Source organism: Halichoerus grypus, chromosome X (assembly GCF_964656455.1).
Source record: "Halichoerus grypus chromosome X, mHalGry1.hap1.1, whole genome shotgun sequence".
NCBI lineage: Eukaryota > Metazoa > Chordata > Mammalia > Carnivora > Phocidae > Halichoerus > Halichoerus grypus.
The window spans coordinates 70,370,685-70,394,699 of NC_135727.1; the positions used below are offsets into that span (position 1 = coordinate 70,370,685).

The following is a 24,015-nucleotide window of genomic DNA, read 5'->3' on the forward strand; positions in this document are numbered from 1 at the left end:
GAACAAAGCAGGAGGGGAGGAGGCTTTCCTGATCCCAGATGTCCCAGGGCTAGAGGGAGTCCGCAGTCAGGAAGGGAAGTCAGAGGAACTATAAGGATGATTCTTCAACAGGACTGGAATTAGAATGGGAACAATGGAGCTAGATCAGGGCACACTCTGCCTATCATTCAAACTCCTATTCACCAGTGCGGGTACCACCAACTGCAGGCCCGCAATACTTTTCTACTCTAATAGGGAAGGAACAGCCACTAAGACCGAACTCACGATTACTTGTTCATAATCAGCACAGGACTCTGCCTGCTAAGGTGGTATTTCCAATTTAGACATAAGCTAGGGAGAACTCATTTGTTCCTCTTGTAGGTCTCAATCCCAGGTCTCTATTTTGCCTACTTCATCATCAGAGAGACACTGCTCTGGAGGCGGTGGTGGAGCGTAGTCATAGTTCCACAAAGACTTCTGGCTGACTTCTGACTCTACTGAGCACTCCACCTCCTGGATCTGCTCTTCCTGTATCAGCTCCCGGTGCTTCTTTTTCCTCTTTCTCCGAGCACTCCGCCAAACAGATGGGACGTTCTTCCCTGGTCCGAAAAGACGTAGGAAGCGTAATACCTAGAACACAGAGACTCAAAGACTCAATTATCAGATAGGAAAACAGCTGCATCCGGGTCTGCAAACTCCCTTGAGGGGTCTACTCGGCTGTGGAGGAGGGACTGAGGAGTGCTGAACTCAGAGTTACAACATCTACCAAGGAAGTAAAGAAGCATCCCTTAACAATTTGGACTAGTTCTTTAAAGCAACAAGGACAATTTCTAACGAGAGCTACGTAAATCACAAGTATTATCATCAATGCATACGACTTTTTAAAAAAGACCCAATACAATGTCATTGAATAAGAAAACTTTTAGATCTTATCCATTCTATATTCAATATCTTAGCAACAGAACTCAGCATTTAGGAGAGGTCAGTGGTTTGCAATGTGGGCATTCTCCATGGAAAGTACCTTCCCAGGCCGAAATTCCGGGAAAAGTTCTGTGACGCTCGGCAACAGCTTGGTGGCATCATGCTGCATAATCCCAGCCAATGGTAGGGTCAGCTTTCCATCTTCAGATTCTGCCTGTGTTGCTTCTTGAGGTCCCATCTCAGATTCTGAGTCAGAGGAACTACTGAAGTCCACTTTCTCTGAGGCCAAAGAGGAAGGGGCAATGATGGAGGGCAAGATGATGCCTTCTCCATCCTCAGACACTGCAACAAGGAAGAGAAACCCCTTTGGCATGTAACTGTGAGCATATTTCCTCCAATTCAGCCAGTACCCACTCCAGGCTATATGCATGGCTCAGTGGCAGGGGATATAGTTCCAAGCACCCAGATCACTAGTATGCAACCCAGAAAACTCATTCCAACTCATTATCTCCCACCATCCCCAACTCACCTTGTACCCGGTACCCTAGGGTTGTGATGAGAGAAAACAAACACTATTACTACATTTACTACTTTCTATACATATATTAAAGGAATGTGATCAATAGCAAAACTATATGACACTTTTATACCAATCGGGCCTTAGCATTTCTAGTTCGGGGACCCATAAACTGAAGAACTTTTTTTTACGCCCACAGGATGATAATGAAATTGTTTAACATAAAATAAGATCCAAGACATAAAGTTATCAGATGTTATTTAGCCTGCAGACTAATGCAGAAATGGTGAAAACTCTAACAGGAGGAATTTAGGCTAACATAATTCTCAAAATACAGGAGATGAAAAACACTGCTTTCCGCAATCTCCTAGCCTAGGACAGAGTTACTAGTGGCCGACACAGGAAAGGTGGAGAAGATCACTAAAGCCCTTGCCTTGGAAATCTCTGAATCTGGTAGTTGGCTCTACATGATTTATGCACATTCTAGGATGCCTTCTCCATTTAATCCTTTCTTTTAAAGGAAGTCATCTAGACAGGTAGTTTCCAAATACTAGCATGCAGATCAGTTGCATCAGCAATTACTGGGAGAACACTTGGAAATTCCTGGGCTCTATCCCAGATCTTCAGAATCAGACTCTCTGGGTGAGTCAGAAATCTGTTTTTTTTTTTTTAAAGGCTTGGGATGATTGTGATGGGCAGCCAGATTTGAGAACCACTGACGTAAACTACTTTTTCTTGAGTACCTGTTAAAATACTGTTGCCAGATGTTTTAAAAGTAAAACTTCCCTTTGACATTAACATTTGAAAATTGTATGAATCACTTCCAGAAGTTGTATCCTCTCCTAACAGCTTAATCTTAATAGCTCCCTATGGGTATGTCAAAAGCCTAGATCTATGAATGGAACTTTTCCTTGGACAAAAGAAGACAGTCTCTACTTACCACCGGCAAGAGCATCCTGGTCCTTATCCTTCTTCATTGGTCCTGGAGGTGGAGGTGGAGGAGGCATCAACTTGCAGTCAATGTCTTCACAATCAGCATCATAGTCATCTTCATCATAATCTAATGAAACCAGCAAGATGATCTCCTCAACATCCAGAAGGTCACACAACAGCCCCGAGTTTGTTATGCAAGAATTGAAAGCACCACATGAAACACTACACAGATCCTTAAGAACACACAGGAGGTGCAGCTTCTGCCTTCAGAAAGAGATGACACAGTATCACCAAATACTAGAACACTATGTATACCTCATATAGAAACTGAGGGAGGTCCCAAGAACCGTTTAAAACCTTTGTTCCTTCTCCCGATCAAATCCTATTTGATTTTTTATTTTCATCCTGCTCAATTTCATAACTGAATTTAACATTCTTCCTTCTCTGTCAGTTTCCTTTAAGACTGAACTTTCTCTCTTCCCACTCCCCAAATCTTTGACACACTTTTTTTGTCTATCTTCTGCCGTTTGTTAGTCTTTTCACTGGCCTTTAATCTCTGGCATCACTCAACACCTGACGGTGAACACTCTTTTATTCCTCTACACAAGCTCCATTCCCTTACTCAAGAATCACCCTTATCCAGATTAAGCCCAGATCTGTAGGTCTTGCCCTGACTTACCCCTCTACAGTCACACCGCATGTTCTGCCGCCTAAAGAACCTTTCCACTCAAGGGCGCCTGGGTGGCTCAGTCGGTTAAGTGTCTGCCTTCAGCTCAGGTCATGAACCCAGGGTCCTGGGATCAAGCCCCGCATCAGGCTCCCTACTCAGCAGGGAGTCTGCTTCCCCCTCTCCCTCTGCCTCCTTCCCCTGCTCATGCTCTGTCCCTGTCTCTCTCTCTCTCAAATAAATAAACTAAAAATATATATTTTTTTAAAAAGAACCTTTCCACTCAGATATTCCACAACTGCATCTCTCATCACACTGAAATATCCTTCACCTCTTTAAAATTCCCTTTCCTTACTATCAATACCACCTCCAGCCTCATTTTCCCAGCTTACGACTTTAAGTCTCCTGTCTCCTCCATCAATCTCTTACCCCCCAACACAGCTTTTCCAATCAATCATTAATAGTAGTCATTACAGCAACTTCCATTTACTTAGCTCCCATTATATGCCAGGTACCTGTAGTTATTTTATCTATAATCCTCCCAAGAATGTTGGCAAAGTAGGAATTATTCTGAGATAGTGAAATGACTTACTCAGGGTCACAAAGTTTTAAATGACAAAGTAAGGCTGGTTGAACAACAAAGCCTATACTCTTTCCAATGTACTTCCTCACTTACCAAGTCCTACTGATGTTTTCTCAGCAACTCTCAAGTTTAATTCTGCTTAGCATTTTCCACAATTGTCACCCTACTCGAGACCTTGATGACTTTACATCTAGCCTGCAAGAACAGTCTCCAAGTTAGTCTGCCCCTTTACCCCTTTTCTAATCAAAACCCCAAAGCAACAAGTATCACTTCTCATTTTCATTTAGGAAGGAAAGGCAACTAATATTTACAGAGCATCTACCATGACACCGTACTATGTAGGTGCTTTCAGTCCCCGTGATAATGAACTTAAATTCCCACATAAGACCCATTAATGAGGTATTATCACCTTTATTCCAGACTAGAAAACTGAGGTTTTGTTACAAATCCAAGCCTCAAAGACTGAGCAACTTTCCCAGGTTCAAACTAAATATGGAGCTGGGACTTGAACCTATCATTCTGACTCCAAAGTCCATTTTCTTTTCATTATACCACCCTGCCCCTTACTCAACAATCAATGTTGATATACAATCCTTTGACATCAAATCCCAAGTAAGGCATACATACAAGTGCTGTCAAATTACTCTATCCTTGGTCCTTGCTATCTAGCGGTATGTTTTCCAGTCCTTTCAAGAAAACCTGCTGGCCAAGTTCCCCTGCACTATTCCTTATTTCTATCTCCAAACCTTTAGACAAGCCATGTTTTCAAACCAAAATGCCCTGCTGCTTCCTCTCCATGAAACCCTTTCAAACTTTTGCTCAAAATTCACCTCCATGACATCTTTTCTAATGACCTCCACCCACTTCCAATTATTCCAAAGAAGAATCCTTGTAAATCAAGCCATGTGAAGGGGCCAATGACAGAAAAGGAAGAAGTTAGGACACAGGTGAAGGCACCTTCATTGAATAAGAGAACTTAGAAATGAGCATCCCAGAGTACTAAGACTACCAAATGCAGCATCCTCCTTTTCTAGGAGGTCAGCTCATAAAAACCAACTAGGACACCCCCACTCGTCCTCTTCCTTAACATCCCTAGCCAAGACAACAAACCCAAACCTGAAAATTCCAATATTCCCTGAAAATCAGAGCTGCTACCACCTCCCCCTTAGCCTAAGCCACGGTACTCAAAAATAACAGTTCGGTACTCAAAAATAAGTGACAATATTTGTCTCAGATATTCTGTCAACCTCTTGAAATGAAATACACTACTCTATACAGAAATATGAGCTTGTAGGGACGCCTGGGTGGCTCAGTCGGTTAAGCGTCTGCCTTCGGCTCAGGTCGTGATCCCAGGGTCCTGGGATCGAGTCCCGCATCGGGCTCCCTGCTCCGCGGGGAGCCTGCTTCTCCCTCTGCCTCTGTTCTCTCTCTCTCTCTGTCTCTCATGAATAAATAAATAAAATCTTTAAAAAAAAAAAAAAGAAATATGAGCTTGTAGCTGCCTTATGTCTTTTTATTATGAGTAATTATGCTTCGTGTTTGTTTATCCCATCTTCCCCAAATGATAATAATATCCCTGAGAGTGAGACCTGTATCTTCTCTTTTTCTGCGTTACCTCCTGTGTATGTGGTACGGTTAAGTCTCGCTCTATAACAAGCACTCAAATCCATCAACTGGTCCCGAAATCTAATTCAAAGAGGTGGACAATGAACAATGAGCAACCTCATACAAAAGTGTCAAGAAGTGAGAGGTAGTGTAAGGCAGTGGAAACAATTATATATGTGTCAACTATACCTCAATTAAAAGTTGTAAAAAATTACAAGTCAAAAAAAAGGAACTATGATCAGTAGCTCTAGGTTCCAGACCACAGAACTAAGCTCAAGATCAGAAAATGGATTTTATTATCTTTGTACCATACTATCATAGTTTATAGCCCATAATAGCTCAATAAATGTCTAATAACCTGAATTATTGAATTAGTCAAGGTCTGCCACTACCTAACCTATAGAACTTTTAATAAAGTCCCACATCTTATTAAAGGCCAAGTTTTCTTTATCTGTGATGAGGTTAATAATAAATAATCACTAAGAGCCCTTCTAGCTCTGATTCTGATTCTATATGTAGCACCTTATACCAGGGAGAGAAACCTATATTGTGAGCAAGCATTAAATGCATTCTGTCAACAGGGGCGCCTGGGTGGCTCAGTCGTTAAGCATCTGCCTTCGGCTCGGGTCATGATCCCAGGGTCCTGGGATCGAGCCCCGCATCGGGCTCCCTGCTCGGCGGGAAGCCTGCTTCTCCCTCTCCCACTCCCCCTGCCTGTGTTCCCTCTCTCACTGTATCTCTCTCTGTCAAATAAATAAATAAAATCTTTAAAAAAAAAAAATGCATTCTGTCAGCATATAGGTGGTGAGTGATTAATAGAAGTTGAGCCAATAAATATGCGTGCTCATTTATATACAACATTGTATATACTTAATCCTCCTTGAACCACCAAGTCCCTAAGAGCAAAGACTGAGTTCAAGAAATATCTAAAACAGTGCCATGAACCCTGTAGGTACTCAAATACTAGATGATAAGGAAAGCACTATCATCCTTACTTGGCATTCACCAAGAATTTGGGGATAACCAGTATGAGGAATAAACATCTGAGTATAACACTGCCCCAGAACACAAAAAAAAGGACAGCAGCTACATGGAACTGAGCTGACAAAAAGAGAGAAGCAAAGGATGGAGAGCAGGAACAATGGCAGAAAGCATACATAGAAACAAAATGGACTACACAGCAAGAAAATGAACTGGAATGCTCTACTGATGACACTAAAGAATCACCTGAGTGGCAAAGGGGCTGCAAGCTCCCCATTGTCTGCTGATATCTTCGGCTTTCATCTTCTGCTACCTCATTGATGTCTGAATAGTCCACAGCATCTTCTGTGCTCCTGATCCATCCTATAAATAAAAGGGGGGGGCAGGTATATCTCAACAAAAAGTAACTCTCACTCCCTTAAATAATTCCCATTGAAAAGTGTATACATAGTAAATGGCTAGCCTCCTCCCTCCTTACTCCCCATGACCCACACTTCACCTTCATCATTTACCAGGGCACCATCGGTCCCAGTCAATTCTTCATTTGCGGTGAGTTCAGTGATCAGGCTGCCCAGACCCAAAGCCCCCAAGCCTGCCAAGTGCTTCTTACACTCCTGAAAAAGGGACAGCACCAGAGTCGAAAATAACAACTAAACCTAAGCTTCCCACACCACAAGGCTTATTTCCCTGGTCCAGCACAAAGCTGTAAATCCATATTAAATATAACTCTGCATGTGCTAAAAGGAGCATCACATTCCAGAACTGTAAAGTAAATCTTCCACTAAACTCCGCGTTGATCAGATCTTTATCAACATATTAAGTCCAATTTCATCACCATACTTTACTAAGAAAAGATTAGTCAAAGAACCGTCACCAAGACTAAACAAATGGAACAGTAGTTCTCTGAATAAAGGCTAAGGCAAATGAGGTCCCTGGGATTAGGGAAGGGATGACAAGAACTTTTTTTGCTACCTTTTGTGTGTTTGTGTGTGATGCAGAAGAGGAATACTGATCAGTATTTTTTCCTTGAGAAAATGAACCTAAATGAAAGTAGGTAAGGTCCATTTGGACACAGGAAACAATTTCATGAATGTCAGTGAAAACTGGGAAAACTACCCAAGAAGTGCACTGGACCAGAAGGGGTCTGCCTCAAATAGTCTGAACATTCACTGTTCTAAGAACTGAGACCTGAACCACACGATTTGTCACAGGTTCTGTCCAGTCCTCTTGCTCTAGAGCCACCTCAAGTCAACGATGTCAGACAGGCAGTTTCGAGAATCTCCAAAGTCCTCAGAGCAACGGCTTAAAAGCAATGTCCCTAGGTTACGCTATTTTTCCGTCTGCCTTGTTAGGATATGATCCCCAACGCCACCCACATCAGCGCCCCTGACCTACGAGGGCTTGCCTACAGTTCTCTCTTCTTCCCACCCTCACCCCGAACGGAGCCTCCACACTCTACGTTATGCACGCTCTACTAGAATAGTGTCCGCTTCTCATTTCCTCTCCTCTTTACGTTAACCGCGCCCTCTCATAGGGGCTCTATTCTAAGCACCCTCTACTCTCCTCACTCAGCCGCACCACCCCCGACCCTATACACACGCCCGCCCCCTCACATCATCCAAGACGCTTTCCCCCTCCAGCTGTCCGGCTCCATTGATGTTGCCGAAAAGGAAACCGGCTAAAGAAAATGGGCCGCCTCCAGCGGAATCTTCATCGCTGTCCGTGTCTGACATGATGGCGGTTGTGGTGTCACCAGAGGCTGCGGACAGCAGCAGATCCCAGCCTGGTCCCATGGACCGGAAATAAAAACATTAGTCGCCCAGAAGTGACTTACAGGGCTCCTTGACCCCCACCAGGCCCTACCGGAAGCGGAATAAGGGGGGGGGGGGGGGAATAACCGGAAAGACCGGCCGGCCTACGAAAAAGGAGAATTGGTTGCACTACTTTACTAACGGCTTTTGATTCGACCGTGCGCGATCAGGAGGTTGGTTATGTGGAAAGCGGTTGGTCAAAGAAAATGTTGGGCCCCGCCCCTTCCACTAATCTGCGCATGAGCATCGCCGGTGCACTGGATTAGAGTCACGGCTGTTCCTCCAATCAGAAGGAACTGCCTGGGTCACGTAGCCTACGTTCTACTAATCGCGGGTCACCACGCCGCGGTACGCGGAAGTAAAGGTTAGAAGCAGTCCTCCGTTCTGTCTGCGGCGTCGTTGCTTCTTAAGGAGAAACTGGCCGTAAATTGCACTGTGCCAGAGGTACCTATCCAAGTTGTTTTGAATTGACATTTCCCCATGGAAATGGAGTCCCCTCCCCCTCGGTTTCTTTCGGGAAGTGTGAAAAAGATGAGTAAAAGGAACAGCCGATCCTTCACCTAGGTTCACAATTGTTAACATTTTTACAGGTTTTATTTTTTTTTAATTTCTGAACCATTTGAAAGTAGGTTACAAATATGTGATTCTCCAGCCCTAAAAATGGACATTTTTCTACATAATCACAAAATCATTATTGCATCTTTAAAAATTAACATTAAATCGTTATCATTTAACATACAGTTCGTGTTTCGTATTTAGATTTCCCCAGTTGTCCTAGTTGGAGCATTTTGCACCTCAATCCAGGATCCGCTGAAGGTTCTTGCACTGCACTTGGTAATCTCCCTTCAGTCTTAATCCAGAAACACCAGCCTTTTCTTTGTGTTGCATGAACTACAGTTTTTTTGGAAGAATCCAGGCAAATTGTCTTCAAAGTATTCCATATTCTGAATTCGTCTGATTGTTTCTTCGAACTGATTTACGTTAAATATTTTACCGGCCATCAGAAGGCACAAACGTCAGGTTGTCACACTATTGGTGATGCTGTATTTGAGCGCCAGATCTCTCCATTGCAAAGGCGCATTTTTCCTTTTGTAATTAAGTAAATGGGGTTGAGATTCTGTGAATATTCACCCAATGGTTTTAGCATCCTTTAATGATCCTTGCCTGAATCAATTATGTTAGGAGAGTGCAGAATGGTGATTTTTCTAATTCTTAAATTCCTTCTACGCTTATTAAGTGGATTTTTAAGATTTTATTTATTTATTTGAGAGAGAGAGAATGAGAGAGAGCACATGAGAGGGGGGAGGGTCAGAGGGAGAAGCAGACTCCCTGCCGAGCAGGGAGCCTGATGTGGGACTCGATCCAGGGACTCCAGGATCATGACCTGAGCCGAAGGCAGTCGCTTAACCAACTGAGCCACCCAGGAGCCCTTATTAAGTGGATTTATTCAGTAAAGAACTTGGGTCTTACCTCCCTTCTCCCGTTTTTATTTTAATGTGTCATAATCTAGCACCATCATTATCCTTTTTGATGCTCAAACTGTTCCAAATTTGTCCAGTGGGACCCACTTCACTCTGGCTTCTGTTATTAGTCTTGGAGTACTTCCTTGCTTTTTGGCACAAGATGTTCTAGGCTTATCTGTACATTTCCTGTCCCAGACCCAATATAAGCCATTTCTCCAAGGAGCCCTGATACCTTTTAGTGAGGAATGGTATTTAGAAACTGGGGCATCATTGCTTATAGGCCCTTTCAGTGGAGAGAGCTAAAAAAATGAGTTAAAGGGCACCTGGCTGGCTCAGTCAGTAGAGCATGCGATTCTTCGTCTTGGGCCTGTGAGTTCAAGCCCCACATAGGGTATAGAGCTTACATTTTAAAAAAATAGAAATAAATAAATGAGTTTATACTAATACCTCCAATTCAAGTCCAACACCACAGGGTTCTCCCTCACTTTTCCCCATTTCATATTTCTGTCTTGCTTCTCTTACAATTAAAATTCTGGTTCCCAACATCCATATATTGACTCTTTTCAGAATTACAAGGTGGATACCACTACCAACAATAAACCTAAGTAAAGTTCAGAAGTTCTTTGCAGTTTTTTGTCCTTAGAATATGTCCTATTAAGGATATATAGTGTACTGTGTGTAAAAATTACTTGAACCATTTTTTTTCCCTCTGTGGAGTTGTTTCTGTTTTTATTCAACTTTACGATTTGCTTTTAATATCCTTTTTTATATAATTTAATTTTTAAAATATGTCAGTTTTGACATGGTTAAAAGTCAAAAGTATGTAAAAAGCTATTTCCAGAGAAGTCTTGCTCCCATGCCTATGCCCTCTACCCCAGTACCCAGCTACTCCCTATAAGTAACCATTCCTTAATTTCTGGTTTATCTTTCCTGTGTTTATTTTTTTATTGAGGTGTAATTGACATATAACATTCTATTAGTTTCAGGTGTACAATATAATGACTTGATATTTGTACTTCCTATGTTTCTTTTTGCAAAAATAAGCAAATGAGTATACATATTACTTCTTTTTCATTACACAAAAGGTAGCATACTATATATACTCTTTCACCTTGCTCTTTTTCACTTAATAATTTAGCCTCAAATCACAGTGTACCACAGTGCACTCTTCCTCATTCATTTTTATTTCTCCTTAATACTTCATTGTATGGATGTTCCTTGGAATGTTAACAGTAGTTACATTTCTAGGCCAGATGACAAACATCTGCCAAAATCTGCACAGCTGAGAAGCTGCACTTCGGTAATGAAAAGTTATAGGAGAATATAACTGCTATACTAATATTTAAAACAAAAAAGCAAAATGGAATATATTTCTAAATGTACTTTATTTTTTTAAAAACTTTACTTATTTGACAGAGAGCCAGAAAGCACAAGTGGGGGGAACAGGAGAGGGAGAGGGAGAAGCAGGCTCCCCGCTGAGCAGGGAGCCCAATGCGGGGCTCGATCGCAGGACCCTGGGATCATGACCTGAGCCGAAGGCAGATGCTGAACTGACTGAGCCATCCAGGCACCCTAAATGTACTTTACAGTGCTTCTTAGATGCTTGTGCTTAAGGAAAAGCAGATTCAGCAGGAGGTAGATGGAGGCTTATAGAATGGGGAAGGGGGGAGCGCCTGGGTGGCTTAGTCGGTTAAGCATCTGCCCAGGGTCCTGGGATTGAGCCCCTCGTTGGGCTCCTGGCTCACCGGGGAGTCTGCTTCTCCCTCTGCCACTCCCCCTGCTTGTGCTCTCTGTCAAATAAATAAAATATTAAAAAAAATAATTCTAAAAAAAAAAGAATGGGGAAGGGGACTTCACATACTATAAATAATAAAGATGCTATTCTTGACTCAAAACATGGTTTTGTATAAATTTACCATATGACCCAGCAATTTCCAGCACTCCAGTATATACCCAAGAGAACGGAAAACATGTCCACACAAAACCTTGTACACAGGGGTACCTGGGTGGCTGTTGGTTAAGCAACTGCGTTCATCTCAGGTCATGATCCCAGGGTTCTGGGATCGAGTCCTTCATCGGGCTCCCTGCTCAGTGGGGAGTCTGCTCCTCCCTCTCCCTCTGCCTGCCGCTCCCCCTGCTTGTGCTCTTTTTCTGTCAGATAAATAAATGAAATCTTAAAAAAAAAAAATGTTGTACACAAAGGTTCACAACAGCACTATTCATAATAGCTAAAAGGTAGAAACAATCCAAATTTCCCTCAATTGTAAGTAGATAAAATATGGTATATCCATACAGTGGAATATTATTCAGCAATAAAAAGAAATGAAGTAGGGGCACCTGCCTGGCTCAGTTGGTGGAGCATGTGACTCTTGATCTAGGTGTCATAAGAGTCAAGCCCCACGTTGGGTGTAGAGATTATAAATAAACTTTAAAAATCCCCCCCCCCCCAAAATAGTAAAGCACTGTTTTAGGCAAGGTCGCCCTCTAAAGGGGAACAGAGGGGCCTATGAGTAAATTTCCTAGTGCTGACCAGGAAAATGCATGTTGACTAGTTAAAGGTTATATTCCTGGTGGAACTGAAACTCTAGTTAAGTTAGGTATTAAGTCTTGGTTTTACTGATCTGGGGCTCCTCGCCTTAGTGGGCCTGTGGTTTTTCTTTTTGACACTATGTACTATAGAAGATAAAAGATACATAGAACTATGGGAATTTAAAGAACACTTTAGATTACTTTCAAATGACCAAAGTTCTTTGAGGGAATAGAGCAATTCTCTTACTTAAAGATATAGTCAAACTAGGATGCACTGAGGGGAAAAATGGGAGAGGCAATAAATATAATTAGGGGGGTGCCTGGGTGGCTCAGTCATTAAGCATCTGCCTTCGGCTCAGGTCATGATCCCAGGGTCCTGGGATCAAGCCCCGCATTGGGCTCCCTGCTTGGCGGGAAGCCTGCTTCTCCCTCTCCCACTCCCCCTGCTTATGTTCCCTCTCTCGCTGTCTCTGTCAAATAAATAAATAAAATCTTTAAAAAAATAAATATAATTAGGGAGGTGGGGTGGAGGAGAAAGCCTTTCTTGATCTTCTCTGCAAGATAAAAGTAAGTTTGGTAAAAAAAAAAAAAAAAAAAAAATCCCCCCCTCAAAAAGAAATAAAGTACCCATAGGTGCTGCAAAATAGATAAACCTTGAAAACATTATGATAAATAGAGGAAGTGAGTTCCAAATGACCACATACTAGGTGTGCCTGGCTGGCTCAGTCGGTAGAGCATGCAACTCTTGATCTCAGGGTCATGAGTTCAAGCCCCACACTGGGTGTAGATCTTACTTGATTAAAAAAAAAAAAGACCACATATTATTTGATTCCAAGTACATGAAATGTTCAGAAAAGACAAAAGTAGATTACTAGTTGCCTAGGGCTGGGGGCAGGAACAGGGATTAACTGCATGAGGGATATCTTTGGGGTGAGAGAAATGTTCTAAAACTGGATTTTAGTTGGGGTGCCCGACTGGCTCAGTCAGTTGAGCATGCGACTCTTGATCTCAGGATTGTAGTTTGAGCCCCACCTTTGGTGTAGAGATTACTTAAAAATAAAATCTTGGGGCACCTGGGTGGCTCAGTCAATTAAGCATCTGCCTTCGGCTCAGGTCATGATCTCAGGGTCCTGGGATCAAGTCCCACATCGGGCTCCCTGCTTGACGGGGAGCCTGCTTCTCCCTCTCCCCCCCACCCTTGTGCTCTCTCTCATGCTTGCTCGCTCACTCTCAAATAAATAAATAAAATCTTTAAAAAATAATAAAATAAAATCTTAAAAAAAAACTGGATTTTGGTGACAGCTGTATAAGTCAGTAAATTTACTAAAAGTCATTAAACTGTATACCTGAAATGGGTGAATTTTTTGGTATGTAATTATATTTCAATAAAGCTGTTTGCAAAGCAAAACAAAACACAACATGGTTTTGCTCTTCCTTAGTAGTCACTTTTTTTTTTTAAGATTTTATTTATTTATTTGACAGAGAGAGACAGTGAGAGAGGGAACGCAAGCAGGGGGAGTGGGAGAGGGAGAAGCAGGCTTCCCGCCGAGCAGGGAGCCCGATGTGGGACTCGATCCCAGGACCCTGGGATCACGACCTGAGCCAAAGGCAGCTGCTTGACTGACTGAGCCACCCAGGCGCCCCCTTTAGCAGTCACTTAATAGTGCACCAGCGCTATATACAATTAACAGTATCAGTTCATTTTTATAACGCACAGAGAAAGGATATTTTCCTGAAATAACTGGAAGAGGCAAAGGACATTAAATGTTATGTCCTATATTTACAACCCTAGTCCCTAGTACTGTAATACCTGTAACACAATAGGAGCGTGATAATTGTTTATTGAATGTAGTGTACTAAAAAATCACCCACAGGGAGCTAACTGGTCTGTCATTAGTGAAAACCAGCAGGAACGAGAGAATCAATGTTAGCAGGGAAGACAGTTCCCCACCCTGATCGTCTGAGGTAGAAAAATAAGTACAGTTACACATAGGTGCGATGTGGAATACAGTTATAGTTATTTCATCCTTTGCAAGTTGAAAGGCATTTAGAAACCACTCAAGACAAAGGAGGAGGGTTGAGGAATTGCTTTGATTTTTAGAAAGCAACAGACCCAGTAAAATCAGAAAAGTTTATTGCCATTCATTATGAACAATTTAAAAGTGGTATTAGCATGTTAGTCATCATACAAATTCCTTTTAAGTATAAAAATCAAGATGTCAGTGTCTGTTCAGGACCATCAAATGAGTCCAATACAAAACCATACTCTCAGACTTGGGGATCGCACCTCCACTCGTTAGAGGACGCGAGTCTGACCAGACCAAGCCCAGGCTTACATCTGAGATTTTCCCAGGCAAAGCAGGAGCAGGAGGTGCTATTAAATTAAAAGCCAATTTAAAAGATTTCAGTAGCTAAATGGAAAGTTCCCAGAGACACAGGTGACAGCCGTGTTTCTAGCCCCTTTCAACCATGAAGTCCTGTAAGCACCTCAGGCAGCATCAATCCAAGCATCCTGAGACCGGAATACACTCGAGCAACAGGTGCTTCATTTGGCCACCCGTGGGAAAAACTCAGTGACTACATAGAGCAGTTGGCACATGTGCCCACAGGCCAGTTGACTCCTACAGTCCCCACACTACGATAATAGACCCCCACTTTCCAAAGTGCTACTGGGCCTTAGTTAAGGAGGGCCACCCTCACCCTCTTCCAGTTAACACCCTGTTCACACAGAGCCCCTACAACCCCCCCTCCAAACAGGAGGCCCTGGGTCACATGCCAGAAATAGATACAGCACATTGAAACTGAGATAGAAGACATCTACTAGACAATATTATCCATCCTGGATCCTCCACAGCTTTAGACAATGGTGTAGAAATATACACCAATGAATTACTGTATGAAGAGGAGAGTGCAGGGATAAAGGAAAAGCAAAACAGAACACTTTAGTCCATGGTGAGGGAAAGGAAAACCAGAAGGAAAGGAGGAAGAATAGTGAGCTTATGTAACCTTTCACTTTCTAACAACACTTGGTATCTGCTCAACCTCCAGCTTCCGCTTCTCCAAGAATAGGGGTGCCAGATTTAGCAAACAAAAATATAGGATGCCGCATTAAATTCGAATTTCAGATAAACAGCAAATAATTTTTTGACTCTATGTCCCAAATATTGCATGGTACATACTTACACTAAAAAATTATTTGTAAAAAAACCAAAAACAAAACTACTCTCTTTTATCTGGCAACCCTATCCAGGAGGCTCAGTTAACCTGAGGACTAATCTGATCATATAATGTCAAAGAGCAACAGCAAGACCATCCCAGAGCAAAGCACAGACCCTTCATTCACCACAGAAGGAGCTACGTGATTCTTTTAACTCCATTTCCCAAACTCTCAAAGATCCAATGCTTATTTTGGCAGGGTAAGAGAATATGTGCACAGTGGAGTTGTCAACTACTATCTGCCAGGTGGAGAAGTAAGTTTTCCTTCCATATCAAATGAAGAAGGTCAAAAATACAACTAGGGAGAATAAGGAGAAGCAGGCTTACTGGGGTAAGGAATCTGACTCCTACTGCCACAGGGCAGGCTGAAATCCCCCAGCAAAATCCCCACAAATGTGACAGCCCCAGGGTCTGGAGATCCAACATACTCCAACTTTCTTCGAGCAACTAAAAGACCTCAAAAGGCAACCAGGACTGAAAACACACACACACACACACACACACACACACACACACACACACACACAATGTACAGAGGAGGGAGGAATAGGAAGAGAGCAAGGTAGGACACTGAGAAGAATCACACAACTCCCTGATAATGACTGGCAGAACATTTTGGTTGGGTGGTTGGGTGGTTGGTTGGTTGGTTTGTGGGGTTAACCTTCAGTGGTCTTTCCCTGAAGCAGAAGCTGACAGAAAAAAAGGGCCTCACAGAGGCCTCAGGGACATAGCTTTATGGGGGATTAATTCCACAACACCAGGCCCATAGTGCTATCATAATCTGATAGCAGATCTGACCATCGGACCCCACATCCAACGTGCTACCGTGACGAAGTGCCAAACTCATCTCCTGAGGGCAGAAGAGGAACCAGTAACAAGTCCGTGGCTGATAAACATTCCCCTCAAAGGCATAAAGAGGGAAACATCAAAAAGAACAGGACCACATTATGCTTTTTTTTTTCACCACAGCCTCTTTGGGATTTTCTAGTTCCTCTTAACCCAGCATCTCTCAAACTGTGCTTCCAGAGATGTTAACAGGTGTTGCGTGGAACCAAAAAAAAAAAGAAAAAAGAAAAGATTCAGTGAAATAAATTTGGGAAATGTTGCCCACTTATTAAAAGTTATAAATCCCCCCAGTAGAGGAACCAGTCCTGCTTTATTTAAATCACTGGTTACCAGAGGGAGGTGGGGGGGGGCTGGGGGAAATAGGTGATGGGATGGAGGAGGGCACTTGTGATGAGCACCAGGTGATGTACGGAAGTGTTGAATCGCTATATTGTACACCTGAAACTAACATTACACTGTATGTTAACTAACTGGAATTTAAATAAACACTTAAAAAAAAACCCACTGGTTCCTGACTTACTTGACCACAGAACCTTGTCAAGGAACGTCTATTAGTATCTCCCAGAACTTTGAAAAATGCTGCTTAACCATTTTTGCAAGCATGTCTCATCTCCAGAATGGGAAGAACATGTTGACACTGGGAACACCCAGGAATCACATATAAAATGATTTTCTAAAATTAGTATATCGGAAAGTTTAAGGCAATGATTTGAAAACTGTAGAAACTTGTCTTTCTGTGAGGCACTTGCTCAATGGTAAATACAGCTAGGAAAGCTAATTTAGAGGTAAAAGTCAGTCAGTCTCTCTCTCTCTCACTCTCTCTCTCTCCCCAAACTTCCTCCAAAAGGTTCAGACCAAACTTCAAAGCAGCCATGTACAAACAAGGCTGTCTTTGTTCCTCCAAAAGCCCAATAACCTGGAGTCTAGGGTTTCTAGGAAAAGAGACAAATGGCTCATGCTGGCATTGTCTGTTCAATGCTATCAAAGGAATCCCTCTCATTCCCCCTTAGGTGCAGTCTCCAAGTAGCACCCCAAAAGCTATAAAAGGACACACTTCTTGGTGTTCTTCTTTGTGGCAGGGTAAAGCACAGCCCGAACAGCTTCTGAAAATACCTCGTGCACCCCATCCTGCATCAGGGCTGAACATTCTAGATACTTGACAGCCCCGACCTGCTTAGCCAGGGAAGTGCCTTGCTGAGGAGTTGTGGGCACTAGGCTCTGTTCCTTGAGCTTCTTCACTGTCTCAGTGTCATTCCGCAGGTCCCTCTTGGTACCTACCAGCAGGACGGGCACATTGGGACAATGATGGGAGACCTCGGGGTGCCACTTATGCCTCACATTGGCATACGAGGATGGGTTGCCAATGGAAAAACAAATGACAAAGATATTGGTCTGGGGGTAGGACAGCGTTCGCAGTCGGTCATACTCCTCTTGGCCAGCTGTGTCCCACAGGTTCAGGCTGACGATTTGGCCATCCACAGATGTCTGGGCACTATAGTTGTCAAAGACAGTGGGGATATACTCCTCAGGAAAGGCATTCGTTGTGTAACTGATGAGGAGGCAGGTCTTACCTACAGCCCCATCTCCTACAACCACGCATTTGATCGTCTGCATTCTTCCGTTGGAGTCCTAAGTGCAAGAGAGAAAGGAAGAATGTTCGCAGATGCTTGGTTCATTGGGGTAGCCTAAGCTTTATAGACATTTCTCTCTGAGGAGAAAGAGAGGAGGTGAGACCCCCACCACCACCACCACTGCCCATCCCCTTAACACCATAGAAGAGTCAGCTGGAAAAGACTATATAGGGCAAGAGATCTTACCGTGGAGTCCATGGACTGCTAGAGGATAAACTTCAGTAGGTCCTAGAAGCCGCCTCTGAAGTATGCAATATTATGTGCATGTACATAAGTGAATTTTTCTGGAAAGAAGATCCAAAACTGTCAACAGGTTGTCAAAAAGGGCTGTGAGCCCAAAAAGATTAAAAAACATTCATATACATAGGTATTTGTTACATTTTTGCCAGGAGGTCTGGCATACTCTATCAGAGGTGCTAAAACATAGCGGGTGCTCAATAAATGGAAACTAATTTTTAAAATGCCATTGATGTTGGGGCACCTGGCTGGCACAGTCAGTTAGGCGTCCGACTCTCGGTTTTGGCTCAGGTCGTGATCTCAGGGTCATGGGATCGAGCCCTGCATTGCGCTCTGTGCTCAGCACCGAGTCTGCTTGAGATTCTCTCTCCCTCTCCCTCTGCCCCTCCCACATGCACATGTTCTCTCTCTCTCTCTCAAATAAATAAATCTTTAAAAAAATACATTGATGTAGAAGGAGGTTCTAAAGGTTGAAACAAAAGAAATATAGCTCTTACTTTGGGTCTATGGCTATAGACTCAGCAAAGAAACCTCTGTTCCTGACAGTGACGTCATAAACTTGGAGAAAGGTAGGCCAGTCAGACTTAGCCATCCAGAGGAGGAGTTAAGAGTCCAGGCTCTGACGTCAGACCACCTGGAGTCCAAAACCAGTCCTTTCTTTTTCTAAGCTTTGTCAGCTTGGGCAGGCTTTTCACCCGTGGCTTACATGAAAGAATGTTTGTGTGGTACTTATTAGTGCCTGCCAGATAGAAAGTACTCATTAAGTATTAGAAACTACTACGACTTCATAATTCTTCTGTTCTGGGGAAGGCAAAAGTTCTGTAATGTCATTACAATGCTAGACAAACCAGGGACCTCATCCCCTCCCACCTTATCTGAGCAAAACCATTGGTCATACCACCACCATACTTTCTCATCCATTTCTTCATGAACCAAGTATTTGAGAGTTAATGGTAAGGCACAAATGACCTCCAAGAAGTATGTTTACTATGAGCTCCCACATTTATACCCCCATATTAAAACCCTATCAATGCCCTACCCTGTCAGTGCCCACAAAGCACTCCATTTCCTTTAGCTTCTTAGCTACTGCACTAATTTCAGACCTGATCCTATGATAGCATTAACTTCTTCAAGTGTCAGAACATGGAGGAAAGGGGATAAACTGTCATATGTATTTGATTATAGAAAAAAAATTGAGGGTGCCTGGGTGGCTCAGTTGGTTAAGCGAATGCCTTCGGCTCAGGTCATGATCCTGGAGTCCTAGCATCAAGTCCCACATCAGGGTCCCTGCTCAGTGGGGAGTCTGCTTCTCCCTCTGACCCTCCCCCCTCTCGTGCTCTCTCTCACTCTCAAATAAATAAATAAAATCTTTTAAAAAATTGAGAATCAATTAGTTTCTCACCTTGAGAATTTGGGGGACTAGATACATCCTTCACCCTGTTGTCTTACTAGCTAAGGTCTACATTAGGCCCATATCATAGACAAAACAAAACACCTTATTTTCAGTCAAAGTAAAGAAAAGTTGGCCTTCAGGGTGCCTGGGTGGCTCAGTGGGTTAAGCATCTGCCTTTGGCTCAGGTCATGATCCTGGGGTCCTGAGATCAAGTCCCACATCAGGCTCCCTGCTCAGTGGGGAGTCTGCTTCTCCCTCTCCCTCTGCCCCTCCCCCCTGCTTTTGCGCTATCTCTCTCAAATAAATAAATTAAATCTTAAAAAAAAAAAGAAAGAAAAGTTGGCCTTCTGAGTATGCTTCACACAGGCCCACTAGAGGTAGCTCTCATCCCACACAGCCAATTCTGACTAGCAAGGCATTCCACCTAGAAGCCTTCATTAGCATGGGTCCCACAGCTAAAAGTCCGGAGTGTAATTCAGCTCCAGTATTCACTGACCATCAGCCCTATCTTTTTCCATCTAGGAACAGGCATAAGGATCAAACATACAAGGTCAATGGAAAAAGGGTAAAGTCACCACCACATTCTTTGAGAATAGCCTTCCTTGATTTTCCCAGTCTGGATTCATTTCTTTCTCCTCTGAATTCCTATAGCAATTCCTGCATGAACAACTCATCTTCCCAGTCTGCTATTCCGTATCATCCGGTATCCAACGTCTCTGTTCCAAGTGACTGCTTTCAGGACAACTGTGCATCTGAGGGAGTTGCTGATCCAGAGCAAACTCTTAGGCCCAAAGACCACTTCGCACCGCAAGCTCAGCTCCTCCTCTCTGTAACTAGGAAAAGGCATCTACGCTCATTTCTTCTTGTTTCTATCTACTAACCCTCCTGGTATATATGGTCTGCAGATGGGCATTCAAGCCACACTGATGGCTGAGGGCCTAGATGATGAAGGGCAGCTAGAACATCCCAGGTCTGAAACAAAACCCAGGACATCCTCACCCATAGCAAACTCTCTATGAAAGGGAGGTTCAGGAAAACTCCCAGGTATTTTGGGGGGCTACTTTGTACAATTAATTGACTCATTTATTCAGCCCACATGTTCATCATACTGTTTTATTTACTTATGTGTATGTTTGGAATTATCCATAGTTAAAAAGTTTAAAAATACTAAAAAATATATCTAAACCAATTAAAAACAGGATCTCTAAGAGATACTTGTACACCAGTGTTCATTCCAACATTACACACAAGAGCCAAGAGGTGGGGGCGCCTGGGTGGCTCAGATGGTTAAGCGTCTGCCTTCAGCTCAGGTCATGATCCCAGGTCCTGGGATTGAGCCCCACATCGGGCTCTTGGCTCAGTGGGGAGCCTGCTTCTCCCACTCCCTCTTCCCCTGCTCATGTTCTCTCTCTCTGTATCTCTCTCTCTCAAATGAATAAAATATTTAAAAAAAAGAGCCAAGAGGTGGAAGCAACCTAAAGACCATCATAGATGAAAACATAAAGAAAATGTGAGATATATGTATTTTTTAAGGTTGAATATTATTCAACCATTTTGTGGGGTGCCTGGGTGATTCAGTCGGTTAAGCGTCTGACTCTTGATTTCTGCTCAGGTCATGATCTTAGGATCCTGGGATCGAGCCTCGTATTGGGGGGGGGGGTCCACGCTCAGTGGGGAGTCTGCTTGTCCCTCCCCCCACTCGTGCTGGCACGCTTGCATGCTCTCTCTCTCAAATAAATAAAATCTTTAAAAAAGAAAGTTTCAGTTTTGCAAGATGAGAAATTCTAGAGATCTACCGCACAGCAATATGCATATAGTTAACACTACTGTACTGTATATTTAAAAATGGTTTAAAATACTAAAAATAAAAATATTTTTTAAAGGGTCTGGAGCTCTGAGAGAAGGCTAGGAGTTATAAGAGAAAGGCAAATGAGAAAAGCTTGTTTACCTCAGCCTCGGGATCTAGCACGATGCTGTCCTGTTATGGATCACCTACAGCTTTCCCCTCCTCATCACCACCACTATCTACATTCTCCCGGGTATTCCCATGGGCACCACACTGCTGGAAGGGACTCAAAAAAGAGTAAAAAGAAAGACTGCTAGAAGCTTACAATCTTGTGGTAAAGGCAGGACTCATATGAAAAGGCAAACAAGAATACAAAGTAATGCATGGCTCAAAGGGGGGGGGAAAGTTGCTATGGGGAAGCAAAGGGAAACTAAAAAATGAGAGCTTGTTATAGGCATTGTGCCAAATACTTTTACATATCTTATTTAAGCCTCCCAGTAGCACCGTGAAGTAGATACCAGGGCAGCTCAGAGATCTTTAGGTATGCCTCTAGGATTGGAAATTGGGAGAGGGCTGGTGCTGCAGAAACCAGCACCCCCAGAAAGTGCCCTTCCCAATCAGTCATGCACGGTGAACTGGAATTACAGTTTCTTCCAAATCTTCCAACCTCGTCTGACAAAGTATCCTTCCTTCACATGTACAGTCTGCATAGGAGTCAATTTTCTCCTAGGTTGGATACAATGTAGAAGACCCAGTAAGAGTCAAGACAAGAACGCAGCTCAAAGGATTACCGTTTCTAGCACATTCTCCTCCAAGTCTCACCCTTTCCCTAAGTCTGGGTCTAATCCACTTGAAATCACCCTGTAACTCTCTGAAACCAAAACAATTCAGCAGAAGACCCCCCATCTGTATTCACTACTCTCCACAACTTAGCTCCTCTACTAAACCCCGGCAGCTTTTTCACACTGAAGACCGACTTCTTTGGTTCAAGTCCAGTCGCAGAAGGCTTTGGGACTCTCGAGGCCGAAGGAAACCCCGTGAACGCTCCTCAAACCGGAGCCAGGCGAAGACTATCCTGCGGCTGGAAACTTAAACCAGGGAGGCAGGGGTAGTGACCCAGCAAGAGCCCCACAAGCCCGCTCGGCACTTCGCTCGCATCCTTCTCCACCAAGGCTGCTGGGTTCCGGGACTTCCTAGGGACTCGCGAGCCTGGGACAGAGAGGTGCCCCACATGCGAGTCGCAAGCAGCAGGAGCTGGCTCAGTCTCCCCCGTATGCATCCACCTCATCCCACCCTCCAACGCCTTCCATCTCAGGAACGGCTCACAGACTAACGCGGCCGTCCCGGGCTGGGGAGACTCAAGAAAAGCGCGGGGGATTGGGGTGCGGGCGGGGGGCAGCGCTGGGTGCGGGGAGTCTCCCTAAGGATTACCTGGCAAAGCGGTCGTCCTCCCGCGCCGTTGACCGCGGCGGGCACAGCGTCCGGCGCGACTCTCGCCGAGGTGGGCGGGCTCGGCGGGCTCGGCGCCACATCCGGGCAGCTCCCGAGTCCCACCCCCGTCGTCAGACGCAGTCTCGGCTGGGTGCCCCGACACCTCCTGGGAAGTGGAGTCCAACGCCAGCCCCACGGTCTGCGAGTCACGGGCTTCTAGACTGACTGCCCCTTGGGGTAATCGAGGATTACTTCGACCCGGCCCCCAGGTGCGGACCCCAAGACAAACTACTCGGTTCAGAGGTTCCCCAAGGCTCCTCTTTCCCTTGGCACAGTGAGGCCGCCCCCTCCTCCCCAGACCCCGATTTCCTCCTCAAGACCGACGTTGACATAAGGAGGCAGGCAGGAAACTGAAGTACTAGGAAAAATGGAGGCGGTAAAAGAAGATGAGAAAGTGAGCGAATTAGAGTTACTTTCGATCACCATAGTAATTTGCATTTTCCAGACTTTTCCGTAAGTGGAATCATACAGTATGCACTCCTTTTTTAGCGGCTTTACTGAGATATAAATTCACTCATTTAAATTGTACAATTCAGGGGTGCCTGGCTGGCTCAGTCAGTAGAGCCTGTGACTCCTGATCTCGGGGTTGTAAGTTCCAGCCCTACCTTGGGTGTAGAGATTGCTTAAAAATAAAAATAATAATCTTTAAAAATTTTTGTACGATTCAGTGTGTTTTTTGTATGTTACATTATTAATGTTTTAAATCGTGGCAACTACGCATCACAAAATTTGCCCTTTTAAGCATTTTCAAGTGTACGATTCCATGGCATTAAGTACATTCACAATGTTGTGCAAAACCATCACCATTGATATTTCCAAAACTTTTTTGTCATCCCAAGCAGAAACTCTGTAACCATTAAGCAATAACTCCTCATTCCCCCCTGCCTCCAGCCCCTGGAAACCAACTTTCTGTCTCCATGAATTTGACTTTTCTAGCTACCATTCATTTACTGATGGACGTTTTGTTTTTTTCCAACGTTTGACTATTGTGAATAATGGTGCTATGAACACTGGAATAGAAGAATCTGGTTTTGTTGACTTTCTCTATTGTTTTCTATTTCGCTGATTTCCACTTTGATCTTCATTATTTTTGTTCCTTTACTTTGAGTTTTATTTGCTCTTCTTTTGACTGAAGTGAAAGCTGAAGTCATTGTTTTGAGACATTTCTTCTGTTCTAAGATAGGTTTTTAGTGCATAAAAACTACTCGCTAAGGGGCACCTGGGTGGCTCACTGCGCTAAGCAACCGACTCTTGATTTTGGCTCAGGTCATGATCTCAGGGTCGTGAGATCAAGCCCTGCATCAGGCTCTGCGCTGAGTGTGGAGGAGCCTGCTTAAGATTCTCTCTCTCCCTCTCCTTCTGCCCCTCCCTCCAGCTCTTGCATGCACTCTCTCTCTCCCTCTCTCTCTCTTTCTCTTTCTCTCTC

At 43.8% G+C, this 24,015-nt stretch overlaps 2 protein-coding genes across 7 annotated transcripts in view; both read right to left on the bottom strand.

The window, feature by feature from the left end:
- The window catches only part of TAF1 (TATA-box binding protein associated factor 1), a 74,556-nt gene extending 66,501 nt beyond the window's left edge, over positions 1-8,055 (bottom strand). For 3 of the 6 annotated variants that reach the window (XM_078064227.1, XM_078064229.1, XM_078064226.1), the window contains exons 1-6: positions 7,800-8,055; positions 6,686-6,800; positions 6,433-6,549; positions 2,358-2,477; positions 1,001-1,242; positions 391-609 (exon numbers count right to left, since the gene is read on the bottom strand). In XM_078064227.1, the coding sequence (XP_077920353.1) occupies positions 391-609; positions 1,001-1,242; positions 2,358-2,477; positions 6,433-6,549; positions 6,686-6,800; positions 7,800-7,979 (993 nt within the window). In that variant the 5' untranslated portion in view covers positions 7,980-8,055. The remainder of the gene's footprint in view (positions 1-390; positions 610-1,000; positions 1,243-2,357; positions 2,478-6,432; positions 6,550-6,685; positions 6,801-7,799) is intronic. The other 3 variants (XM_078064230.1, XM_078064228.1, XM_078064231.1) reach the window with 2 other exon arrangements.
- A 6,051-nt stretch (positions 8,056-14,106) lies between these two features.
- On the bottom strand, positions 14,107-22,615 carry LOC118554771 (rho-related GTP-binding protein RhoG-like). The gene is made up of 3 exons (XM_036122580.2): positions 22,530-22,615; positions 17,869-17,966; positions 14,107-17,680 (listed from the first exon to the last, which is right to left on the bottom strand). The coding sequence occupies exons 2-3, from the start codon at positions 17,878-17,880 to the stop codon at positions 17,090-17,092; spliced, it is 603 nt and encodes a 200-aa protein (XP_035978473.1). The 5' UTR covers positions 17,881-17,966; positions 22,530-22,615; the 3' UTR covers positions 14,107-17,089.
- Between the last annotated feature and the right edge of the window lie 1,400 nt (positions 22,616-24,015).